Raw genomic sequence first — 12,115 nt, 5'->3', positions numbered from 1 at the left:
ATTACTTGGCGCACCTTTAATAGTTCACGTTAGGAAACTTGCCTAATGTTGTCTTAATCTAATAAAAAATGTTCAGCTTTGCTTTAAATGTTAACCTTTGTAAACCAGAAGGACCCCATGAACGACCTGCCTAGACCAACTCAACTCCACACCCACTCTTCCTCTTTGTCTGACCCCATAGCCTCACTAATGCCCTAACATGTGTTCTAACAGCCAGGCTGTGTGGTAAAGCTCTTCTTCCTGCCACTTCTCCCTATCGCACGCTAGCCCGGAGCAGTCGCATCCCCCGCCCCAGCATGAGTCAGGGGTGCAGCCGTGACACCAGTCGCGAGAGCAGCCGCGACACCAGCCCCACTCGGGGCTTTACTCCTCTTGGTGAGTAGAGCGCATAAGTGGCCAAGACAACAACAACCTATCTTTCCCAAATCCAACCCACAAACCTTTCCCTTCAGTTCTATTGGGCTTTGCTCTCTGTGGATCTAATTTCCTAGAAGAATGATGTAAAGATGTCTTGCTTGCCCTCTGTCATTCATGCACTAATCTGTGACCCCGGATGTCTTTTAGTGGGGGGGTTATTTGATAGTTAATCATTACATGCAATCGACTTGCATTATGAATAATGTGGGGATTGAAATAAAATCACAAAATGCAGTGAATATGGAATATTATTGGAAATTGATTTTAAGGGTGCTTAAATATTCTGTGCTGCTATTGTGTGTTTTAATATCTAACTCTTGTAAATAGATCAAGTGCTTGTCGTTTTGGTTTGCCCATCAAAATAGAATTTATGTGATATTATCTTATAATCTGTGGATAGAAATGTTGCTGGTCTGATGTTAAAAAAAACATTGCAAAGAAATTGCAAAACCAAATACTGCAATTCGAAGCTCATTGCAGTGGGTATTCATTGTGTGTAATCTGCTTGTAAACGTTGTCTACAGCGGGAAGACTCTGCGCTTGGTCTTCAGTCTTGTAGATATGTAGTGGACTGTGGCACATTGGATATTATGTGTATGGCAGATGGCACTTAGTGTTTGTAGCGTAGCACTAACCTTCCCTGGGGTGTCGGCCCTTTTCCTGTCCCCCTGCAGCCTCCCGACGTCACTCTCGCTCCACCAGCGCGTTGACCACGGCCGAACCCGTGGGCCAGTCAGGTGACCTGCATGACCCCTCCCCTGGTTCATCATTTGGGGCCACCGGCATGCATTCATACATTACTTTTTTTAAATGGAACCCGCTGGGATGCCAGATCGAGCTAAAAATCCTCACACTTCTTTTGCCTAGATTTGTAATGAAAAGAAAATCGTCCTTGTCTGTCAGAAGTGTGATGTTTTACGCTTCGCTCGTCATCATTCATTCCTCATTCCCCATGATGTTGTTTTTTTTTTACTTTCGTTAGAGTGCTTGTTTGTACTTGGTTGACTTGTCATTTTAGTTCTTTGGTTTGTATGTTAGATTTCGTTCACTTGCTATATCAACTTATTTTACAAACAGATTGCATTGCTTGTAAATAAACATTTTGGGTTAGTTGCTGGGCATTTTGAACTATAAGCATCTTTTTGGGGGGGATTGTTCAAAACCAATGTTTCAGCATTTCGGACCCATAATTCACACACATTTGGCATTTGATCATCCAAGCAATTTTTGTGTTATTCTTTTGTGTTAAGGTGAAGTGTGTATGTTTCTGTAATGTCACCAAATAAAAGGGAAAAAATAAATAAATAATTTCATACAAATTTCCCAAAAACTTACATTTGGCCACAGTGTTTACATGTCTTTGTAAATATTGCGCTGGGATCGAAGAACAATAAACAGAAAAAATACACGCATAATCTTAGCACCAATACGGTAGATTTCATTTCGCTACCACCTTCCTTTCGTTCAGGTTGGCTTTCTCTTCATTTTTAGTTTTAAGCAGGTATAATTCTTCTACTCTGTGATGGTGTCATTTCTGGGCTTATGTCTCATATGTGATGGGTTGTCTCACATTGATTCTTTCACTTTCTATGTCATCCTTTTCCTTCATCCTCAAAAAATGTACAGGCCTAATAGCCTGTTAAGATACACTGTCATTCAACTTCAGTATAATGTTATAAACCGTAAGTATGTGCTAACGTATCCTCGTCCTTTCTCACTGTCTTGTCCTGTGTTTCAAACCCCACAGATCGGTTCGGTCTGATCCATCAGGCTCGTATTTCTGCATCTGTCAATGCCATGAGGGTCTTGAACACTGGGACGGAGGTGGAGGCGGCCGTGGCTGACGCTTTGGTAAGAATATAGACTCACGCTCTTGAAATATTGCTCATTTATTTAATGTGGAATAATAGAAGTGATGCTTCTGAAAGGTAAAATCGAAGGTACAGTAGTAAGGTACTGTTGTATAACATCTCTCCATCTCTGCTCTTCCTCTCTTGGTTGTCTTCAGCTGTTAGGAGACTCCAGGAATAAGGTAGTGCTTCCATTCTTCTACTGTTTGTACTTCCATTTGTGTTCACCAATCAATATGACTTATGCAATTGCGGAATGTTATGCAAACGGCATTTTGGGCACAAACATTTGCGCTTATGAAGTTAAATTTTCTACACCAGCACCAAAGATTACGATTTATTTCATTTAGCCATTTATCCATTTTATATTCTCTGTATATATCAGCCAGTGTTGTTGATTTAGAGTAGGATTAAGGATAGATTTTATGGATTAGCGTCACACATCTCTTTTGCTATATATGCATGAAAAATTCGTGATTTACATCATCTGCGTCTACTGCACTGGAACTCAAACGCGTTCTAAACGCATTTCCATGTGGAATTTGTCCTTGAATTATTCATGACCATCGCACCAAAAATGGGAACCGTTTTTCGTCACACTCCAATGCTCCAGGAACATTTAAAAGTCACCAAAGTCATGTTCAGAGTAAAATTACATTTTAAATGAACTTTTTAGCCACTAGTCACAGTGGTTTGTAGAAACTAAATCAACAACGCAGCATGGCTTGCTCATTTCAACATGCTATACTTATGTTTGAGTAATGCACGATAAAAGGTGAACCCTGTGAGTCTTCTGCTTTCTAATGTGTTCTGTGCTTTCCTCAGCGCAAGCCTTTGAGAAGGAGGTATGAGTCCGACGATGACGCCAACAGCGACGCGTCCAGCGCCTGCTCGGAGCGTTCCTACAGCTCCCGTAACGGAGGCATACCGCACTATCTGCGGCAGACGGAGGATGTGGCGGAGGTGCTGAACCACTGCGCAAGCTCCAACTGGTCTGAAAGGAAGGAGGGCCTGCTGGGTTTGCAGAATCTACTGAAGAGCCAGCGCATTCTCAGGTGCAGTAGTCGATGTTCATTGTTTTAAGATCTATTGTTACTGCGTTTTTGTTTTTTAAGACAGGTATTACTCTTGGTACATCTATAGTTGCTGTCTTACTGCTATTTATTTTTGTATCACAGAGTATATTATGTTATAACTATATAAGTGCATCGGAATGATTTTTGTTTTGTATTAGCTATTGTATTTTGCTACATAGGTTATATCTTCCATTAACAGGATAGCTTGCCCAACATTCTGAAAACTGTACCCTTATTTACTCGCCCACTTTTCATTTTAAATCTGTATGACTTTGATTCTTCTGCCGAACAGAAAAGCAGATATTTTAAAGGATGTTGGTAACTGAACAACGGTGGTACCCATTCACTTGCATTGCTTTTGTGTCCACACAGTAGAATTAAATGGGAATTAAACGCTTTTTTGGGATATCAACATTCTTCGAAATATCTTCTTTTCTGTTCTGCTGAAGAATTAGTTTGTTCTTTATTTTAGGGTTAACTATCCCTTTTATCATCAATAGGCCTTTTGTCGGAAGTTTGTTTGCCTTTTCATTTAATTCTGAGTCTTATTAGGTCTTTAATTGTGCGTTTCAGCCGAGTGGAGCTTAAGAGATTATGTGAGATCTTCACCAGGATGTTTGCAGATCCTCACAGCAAGGTAACCTGCATGAGAAGACATCCATTCCCTCGTGAATGCTTTGATCACACTACTGTATCTAACAATGAACGGATTGATGGAAGGTTTTCCATAATTTTTATAAATGATTACCTGAAAATGTGTGGTTTTGTGTGAAATGATTCTGCCTGAATTGTGTTTACAATTGCTTTGTCTGGAACTGTTTGAAAGAACGTGTTTGTACTAATGGAATGTGTTTTTCCGGTGGTTTGCATGGTCTGCCTTGATGTGGATTTTAACAATAGAGAGTAAGTAGACCTTAAAAATACTATTCTGCTGTATTATTTGCTGTGCCATGGCAAGCATTGTTATTGGTTTTATTTTAAACTTAAAAGTTTGTTATGAACCCCTGAGTATTGAACCCTTTAGGTATTGAATCTGTGTCTGACAAAACAGAAGTTTCACTGTAGACATGAATGAAACTTTAAATAATGTGGTTTGTTGGTGGTAGACAATAAAGAAGAATTCTAAAGAAAAATCCTATAGATGGTTTCATCAGACGCACACGCCTGGCCTGAAGTTAACTTCTGGTCTGTGTTTGTTGATCGCTCTGGCTAGTGGCTAATAATATAACTATAACTATTTATATTTAATTTATATTAATATCAATTTATATTACAATTTTATTTTATAACAATTTGTTGAATGGGTCGGGTTCTACTAGGTAACCCAAAATAATACTGGTTAGACATGCTTTGACTGTTTAGCTAATGTAACATACTTGATATTCCTCTTGCTTGTTATCAAATAATCTACAGATACTCTATTCCTTGCGGATGTGTACCAGAAATTAAGTTTGGGCCACAAAGCGTGCATGTGCAGGACCGTTTGTTTAGGTTGTTGCTTTGAAACGTCTATAGATTTACGTTGAAAAGGGGACTTGCTAACTCTAGGAACCAGAATATAAAATAACATTGAGCTATTGAAGTTGAGCTATTGATTCAATTAATCGTGCAGCCATACTTACCCAGATTTAATGGAGAAAACAAGACATATTTTCACGTGTGCACTCAGTATGACAGATGATAGATTGATGTTCTCCCTCCAGGTGTTCAGCATGTTCTTGGAGACTCTGGTGGACTTCATCACTGTGCACAGAGAAGATCTCCAGGACTGGCTCTTTGTTCTTCTTACTCAGCTACTGAAGAAGATGGGGGCTGACCTCTTGGGCTCAGTCCAAACTAAGGTCCAAAAGGCTCTGGACATTACACGGTCAGTCTCTAGTCATAATTCTAATCCAGGTTCTCAACTTTGTGTTCCATGTTCATTTTGCCTCTGGATGGTTTTCCTAGCACGTGGATAACGTCTTTGTTTGTCTCTTAGGGAATCGTTCCCCTTCGACCAGCAGTTTAACATCCTGATGAGATTTATTGTTGATCAGACCCAAACCCCCAATCTGAAGGTACAGTCTTTAATGTGACTTCTAACTGCAAATTGGCTACCAGAAAGACGGTTGATATTGATTTTCTTGATAAAACAATGCAGGTGAAAGTGGCCATCCTGAAATACATTGAGTCACTGGCACGGCAAATGGACCCTGCGGACTTCGTGAACTCCAGTGAGACGAGATTAGCTGTGTCCCGCATTATCACTTGGACCACAGAACCCAAGAGTTCTGATGTTAGAAAGGTGAGTCTTTCAGACTATGTACAAAACATGTAAGGATTTTTTGTGTGAACTATCCCTTTAAGCCGTCGGTCCTAAAGTAAGCATTGTTTCATGTCTACATCCACTCAGGATTTTTATATTTTCTAAATTTAGGTTTAATTATTAAACAAAATTGTATTACAATTTATTGATGTAGGACCACAAATAAGTGGTCACCAGTCTTGTCTTGTATTGTCTTGTTACCCTGACAAATCCTATTGCTATGGTACGGTGGCCCAGACCCTTCATAACTGGGCAAGTGAGGAGTTATCAGGCAGGCCCAGCACTACAGCCCTTCTGCCCGGAGAGGGTCACCTAGAGGACAGGTGCAAGCAGGTAGTGCCCATCCAGCGGCCTAACCAACAGCACGTCACCGCTGCACCTAACCGCGTGCCTCTCCTCCCTCTAATCTGCCTTGCCAAGTGACTCATGAATATGCAATATGCAACATTTCTCTAGGCTAAAGAAGAGAGAAGATATAATAAATGTGTATGAGTTTGTGTGTGAAAGTTTTCATATCTCAAAGCTTTAACTCGCCACTGCTTAAGAAATATTTTGGTTGTTTGATGGAATAATAATGAGTGAAGCAGTATTCCTTGCATGTGTTGAACATAAAACAGTCGAATTACAGACAGCTGAGCTCTTTATGTAAACCAAGGGCAGTATGCATTTATGCAATAAGAAACCAAGCAGCAGCGTAGCCGATTGAGTTTCTCATTGGTTAACAGATGCTTACAGTGGACACACATTTGTTCAAACCTTTTCTTTGCATGACAGAACATCGTTTTCACAAACCTTTGCGTTTTTCTTCGCATTGAAATGAATGGATTCAAAGCGTTCTTTCAGATCAGATTGTCTTTTCTTCGTAGGAGCACAGCAGTCACAATTTCCTAAACGTCTATCTTTCTCTTCTACGTTATAACCTCCGGCGTTTCTCGGCATGTATAAACCCCACCGTCTCTCACTGCAGTGTTTAACCGTGTGCTGTGTTCCGCAGGCTGCCCAGATCGTGCTGATCTCACTCTTTGAGCTAAACACGCCCGAGTTCACCATGCTGCTGGGCGCCCTGCCTAAAACATTCCAGGACGGTGCCACAAAGCTCCTGCACAACCATCTGAAGAACTCCAGCAACACCAGCAGTGTGGTAAGATTAAAGACACAACATTAAATGTAAAGCTGTAAAGACACAAGACTGCACTTACCGGTGTCATTTCCACCAGGTGCACCGAATGGCAAAAATAATGCTTCTGTCTGTTGTTTAGAGACAAGCACGTTTAACCTTTCGTCTCATTTGCAGAGTTCTCCAAGCAATACGATGGGTCGCACTGCACCCCGTCACCCCACCAGCAGGACCAGTCCACTCACCTCTCCCACAACCTGCTCCCATGGTGGACTGTCACCAAGGTAACGCATCCCCTTGTACTTCCATGAGTCCAAAACACCAATGCACGAACTCACTCCTTCTAAATCACCCGTTTTAAGCTGATAGTTCACCAAAAATAACAATGATGTCCTAATTTACTCACCCTCTCGTCATTTCAAACCTGCATGACTTTCTTTCTTCCGCAGAACACGAAAGAAGATATTTTGAAAAGTTAACTGGACCCCATTCACTCGCGCTGGTTTTGTGTCCATACAATAGAAGTGAATTGGGTCCAGTGCTGTTCGGTTATCAAATTTCTTCAAAATATCATCTTTTGTGTTCAGTGGAAGAAAGAACGTCATGTAGGTTTGTAATATCAAGAGGGTGAGTAAAGGATGACAGAAATTTCATTTTTGGGTAAACTATCACTTTAACACTTTTATTTTCTGACCTGTACTTTACTTTAGCGTGACAAGTCTGCTTGTAATGTTCTCTTCCCCTTTAAAACCGAAACCCTAAAAAAGATCTTTGACACATTTTTACAATGGCACGTACCACCCAACCAGATGTATACATGATTATCAAATTATGACATTTTGAGCGTTACCGTTTTGGGGGTTTCCGGTCCATTCACTTATTAACCCATGCTGCTAACCACAACCTTTGGACTGGACCACTCTTTTCTTCTCTCTCCCTCTCCGCCTCTCTGACCGTCTGTGGACACAGTCGGTTATGGGGTTGGAGTGTCGATGGGCTTTTAAAGCACCCCCCTCCCCCTCCTCCTCCTCTTCCTCCATCTCACTCCTCTATTCCTGCCGGCCCCTCCTTCAGGGCCTTCCGCTGCGCTCTCTCACCAAGGTAACTCAACCGCCGGACCAACACGGCGAGGAGCGGCGGGACGGGTGCTTACACCTACTCGCTGGGACATCATGTAAAAGGGCTTGCATTATGTTCCAGATATGTTGGTTCACTAACAAGAATTTAAAGTTGCATTAATATTACATCAACACACAGATTTACTAAGGCAAACTGTTTTGGAAATGGACGCTCTTAAATAAGTTTTACACTATTCAGACAATGTTAATGAGCGGATGGCATGTTGGCTTTAACCTTGAGCATGTCATTTGGCATTCGAAGCAGGAGCTCATGTCTGAGTCTGTATGTTGTGATGAGAGAGTTGTCGACCTCAGTGTTGATCTTTATGTCTCTTCTTTTTCTCAGTATGCTGGAGTATGACACCGAGAACATGAACTCTGATGAGATCTTCAGCTCGCTGCGGGGTGTCACAGAGGCCATCCAAAGCTTCAGTTACCGCAGCCAGGAGGACCTGAATGAACCCATCAGACGTGATGGCAAGAAAGACGATGCTGTGAGTGTCTGCTTTAAATCTGGGCAACTACATTTTACACTAGATTTGCCTTTTAAAACATATATCAGTCAGTTTTGTTGAAATGTTAAAAACACCATTCTGGTGTTGTATCACTAAAATCACATGTTACAATGTAACATTACACTTGACCCAAAATTTTTAATTCTGTCATGATTTACTCACCCTCATGCTGTTCCAAATCTGTATCAATGTCTTTGTTCTGTTGAACACAAAGGAAGATTTTTGGAAGAATGTCTGTAACCAAAATTATCTCTTCCCCCATTGAGTCCCATAGTATTTATTTTCCCTTAACTATGGCAGTAAATGGAGGATGAGGTCTGTCTGGTAAATGACATTGTTCCAAATATCTTCATATTTGTCATACAGGTTTGGAACCACAGTAAGTAAATTACATTTGTGTTCAAAGAAATATACAGATTTGGGACAACTTGAGGGTGAGTGAATGATGACAGAATTCTCAATTCTGGGTGAACTATCCCATTAAGTTTGGTTTTATTATTTTAATATATATTAAAATCATTCACAAGGAGAACAGTAAGATGCATAAAAATGGGTTATATTTTTATTTTATTCTAATGTAAACTGTTTCTGTAATAGATTGGAAGGGAAGGGGCGTCTCCAGGATCTGACGCCAGACTGGGATTGGATGTAATGGAAGGAGGCAGAACAGCTTTGGATAACAAGACTTCTTTGCTTAACACGCCGTCCCCACGGTCTTTCGCTGTACCCCGGACGCGTGAGTTCACCCCCTACGGCTACGCAGACACAATTACGTCCTACGACAAGAGCGCCCTGAAAGAGGCCGTTTTCGATGATGACGTGGATCAGTTCCGTGACTGTGAGTCGACATGCTGACCATAGCCTATACATTCACTCTCATTGTTTTCATCATCTATACTCCATACATGCTTCCATTGTCTGGAATTGTGTCAAGAACAACTTTACATGGGAAAAAAACAAGAGCAATAAGTAGCAAAAAAGAACGATAAAGTCCAAGGTTGAAAATAATGATAAAAGCAACCCCAGTAGAGTAACAAAAGGTTTAAAATGCATTCAATTTAAAACCTTTAGTATTGAAAGTATTAAAGCTTTAATATATTAGCTAGTACAGAATGTTTACGTATATTTGAGAATCAGGCCCATTTCTTGACAGAAAGGTAAAGGTAATGTTTGTAGCTTTCTTTGCCAAGAGACACAAACAAAACATAACTCTATAAGGAGAGGTGAAGGATGCAGTATAAAGTCTGTGTGTCATCACATCCCCTGCTGTCCTCCCCTCCTTTTCCTCTTACAGGCCGGCGGCAAGACTGCGGTGAAAACAAGATGGTGCTGCCCAAGAGCTTTACTCCTGGTAACCAAGACTGTTGCACTTTTTCTTTGTTTACTCCCTTCATCATTTGTTCCCCGCCATCCATCTCACTGTCTCTCATTGAATATCAGCATATCTTAAATGCTACAGGGTTGTTCATGTGATAACACTGCAACAGTTCAGCTGCACTAATACAAGGCAATAATGTCATACAGTAGGAATGGTTAAATGGTGACTGCATTCAAATGAGAAATTTCATTCAAAATGAACCCTGCTGATGATTCTTTACTGCCGCTTCGCTTTAAAACTAAGGGAACTTGTTTGCCACCGCATCGGTGTCTTTCAAAAAAGAAAGTACTCGAAGACAAACACTTCGAAATACTAAACTATTAACACATCTGCCTCAAACATTGCTAGCTCATCGTGACATATTACGATCAATCTAACAAATTCAGGCCACATTTCACCCCAACATCTGAAGATAAAATGAAATCTGTTTCTAAAACCATTAAAGATTGCATTGTGATGTGTATGTACAGTATTTCGATATTGAGGTGAAATTTAACTTTCAAGTTTGTTAACTGCTAAAGTCCAGTCAAAGTTTAAGATGGATGATAATTGGTGTCTGTAGTTCTCTGATCTGACTCAAGTGTTCTGGCTCATTTAGATCTGGTGGCAGACCTGCTGAAGGAGCTGTCCAATCACAACGAGCGAGTGGAGGAGAGGAAGGGGGCTCTGATCGAGCTGCTGAAGATCGCACGTGAGGACAGTCTGGCTGTGTGGGACGAACACTTCAAAACCATCTTACTGCTGCTGTTGGAGACACTCGGAGACAAGGATGTGAGCATTATGTCATTTGCTTGTTCAATTGAAATAACGAGTAGCACTTTGAAGGTATAGTTCAATCAGAAATAAGAATTCTGTCATTTATTTACTTTCATGTGGTTCCAAACCTGTATGACTGGAACACAAAATAAATTATTTTGAGAAATGTCTCTGTGGTTTTGTGTCCATACAATGAAAGTAAATCGAGGCTGATGTTGGTTGGTTACCAGTGTTTTGCTTAATATCTTTGTTGCGTTCTGAAGAAGAAAACTTCAGGTTTGGAATGACATGAAAGTAAATAATGAAAGAATTGAAGACTATTGAAGGGTGAAGACTGACATCATTAAGACACGTTTTGTGCCTATTCAGCACACCATCCGAGCGTTGGCATTACGGGTCCTAAAGGAGATCCTTAGGAACCAACCAGCACGCTTCAAGAACTATGCAGAGCTTACCATCATGAAGACGCTGGAAGCTCACAAGGACTCTCATAAAGAGGTGCGAAACAACCCTTTCAAAAACTAGTCTGTGCATCCTATACGATTTAGTGTTAATGGTAGGACCAGAATATCATTAGTATTATTTAAAAAAATAAAAAAATCATCAACAAGTATGAAGTACATGTTGTTCTAGTAAAATGTAAATTATTTGTATTTGTTGATGTAGAAATAATTTTCCATTGGCACCATCGTATCCCTGACATGCGGTCATGTCCATTTTTCAATGACCTCGATAAATAAGAAGCTGAATGGTCGTTTTAATTCCTTTGTAAATTCAACACATGCCGAGTACCTTAGTTACGTATAACTGAATATAATTATAGTTACATAAATTAAGATGATCCAACCCAAAATCTTGATAAATAAATTAATGCTCATGCAAATCTAGATGTTGTGATGATCAATGGATTGGAACCAGAATCAAGTGGAATAAGAATCGGAGTCAGAATTGTTGAAATTCCCTTTGTTTTTGTTTTAGATCTTATCTGAAATATGAACTTTGCTCATTTACTCCAGTGCTTTATTGATGTTATATGTGCAGGTGGTAAGAGCGGCTGAAGAGGCCGCCGCTACACTGGCTGGTTCCATTCACCCAGAGCAATGCATCAAAGTGCTATGTCCCATCGTACAGACAGCAGACTACCCAATCAACCTAGCTGCTATTAAGATGCAGACCAAAGTCGTTGAGCGCATTTCTAAGGAGTCCCTGCATCAGTTGATGCCGGACATCATTCCTGGACTCTTACAAGTGAGACATTTACAGTGTTCGCAGCATTCACTAACATAGATTTGTATTTGCCATCACACGTAACGTGTGTGTGAGCATGTTAATACCTATCTGTCGGTCTGCAGGGCTACGACAACACTGAGAGCAGTGTCCGCAAGGCCAGCGTGTTTTGTCTCGTGGGTATCTACTCAGTGATCGGTGAGGACCTGAAGTCCCACTTGGCCCAGCTCACGGGTAGCAAGGTATGAAAGTTCAGCCTCATTATCGCCCTGTCCCGTATTTCTTTTGTGACCCACCCTCACTGCATTAGCATTAGCATTACTGTTTTGAAATGTACAATCTTCCTTTTATTCTCA

At 40.7% G+C, this 12,115-nt stretch overlaps 1 protein-coding gene across 3 annotated transcripts in view; it reads left to right on the top strand.

The window, feature by feature from the left end:
- The window catches only part of clasp1a (cytoplasmic linker associated protein 1a), a 48,629-nt gene that overhangs the window by 34,513 nt on the left and 2,001 nt on the right, over positions 1 to 12,115 (top strand). For 2 of the 3 annotated variants that reach the window (XM_079464028.1, XM_079464029.1), the window contains 17 exons: positions 214 to 375; positions 2,165 to 2,268; positions 2,426 to 2,449; positions 3,093 to 3,322; positions 3,917 to 3,980; positions 5,047 to 5,210; positions 5,322 to 5,400; positions 5,484 to 5,627; positions 6,643 to 6,789; positions 6,943 to 7,049; positions 8,230 to 8,377; positions 8,996 to 9,236; positions 9,693 to 9,749; positions 10,375 to 10,547; positions 10,902 to 11,030; positions 11,574 to 11,780; positions 11,885 to 12,001. In XM_079464028.1, coding sequence (XP_079320154.1) covers positions 214 to 375; positions 2,165 to 2,268; positions 2,426 to 2,449; positions 3,093 to 3,322; positions 3,917 to 3,980; positions 5,047 to 5,210; positions 5,322 to 5,400; positions 5,484 to 5,627; positions 6,643 to 6,789; positions 6,943 to 7,049; positions 8,230 to 8,377; positions 8,996 to 9,236; positions 9,693 to 9,749; positions 10,375 to 10,547; positions 10,902 to 11,030; positions 11,574 to 11,780; positions 11,885 to 12,001 — 2,297 coding nt within the window. The remainder of the gene's footprint in view (positions 1 to 213; positions 376 to 2,164; positions 2,269 to 2,425; positions 2,450 to 3,092; positions 3,323 to 3,916; positions 3,981 to 5,046; positions 5,211 to 5,321; positions 5,401 to 5,483; positions 5,628 to 6,642; positions 6,790 to 6,942; positions 7,050 to 8,229; positions 8,378 to 8,995; positions 9,237 to 9,692; positions 9,750 to 10,374; positions 10,548 to 10,901; positions 11,031 to 11,573; positions 11,781 to 11,884; positions 12,002 to 12,115) is intronic. The other variant, XM_079464030.1, reaches the window with a different exon arrangement.

Source organism: Barbatula barbatula (genome assembly GCF_947034865.1).
Source record: "Barbatula barbatula genome assembly, chromosome: 9".
Lineage (NCBI taxonomy): Eukaryota > Metazoa > Chordata > Actinopteri > Cypriniformes > Nemacheilidae > Barbatula > Barbatula barbatula.
The sequence above is the reverse complement of the archived record's forward strand: the minus strand, read 5'-3'. Positions and strand labels throughout refer to the sequence as shown.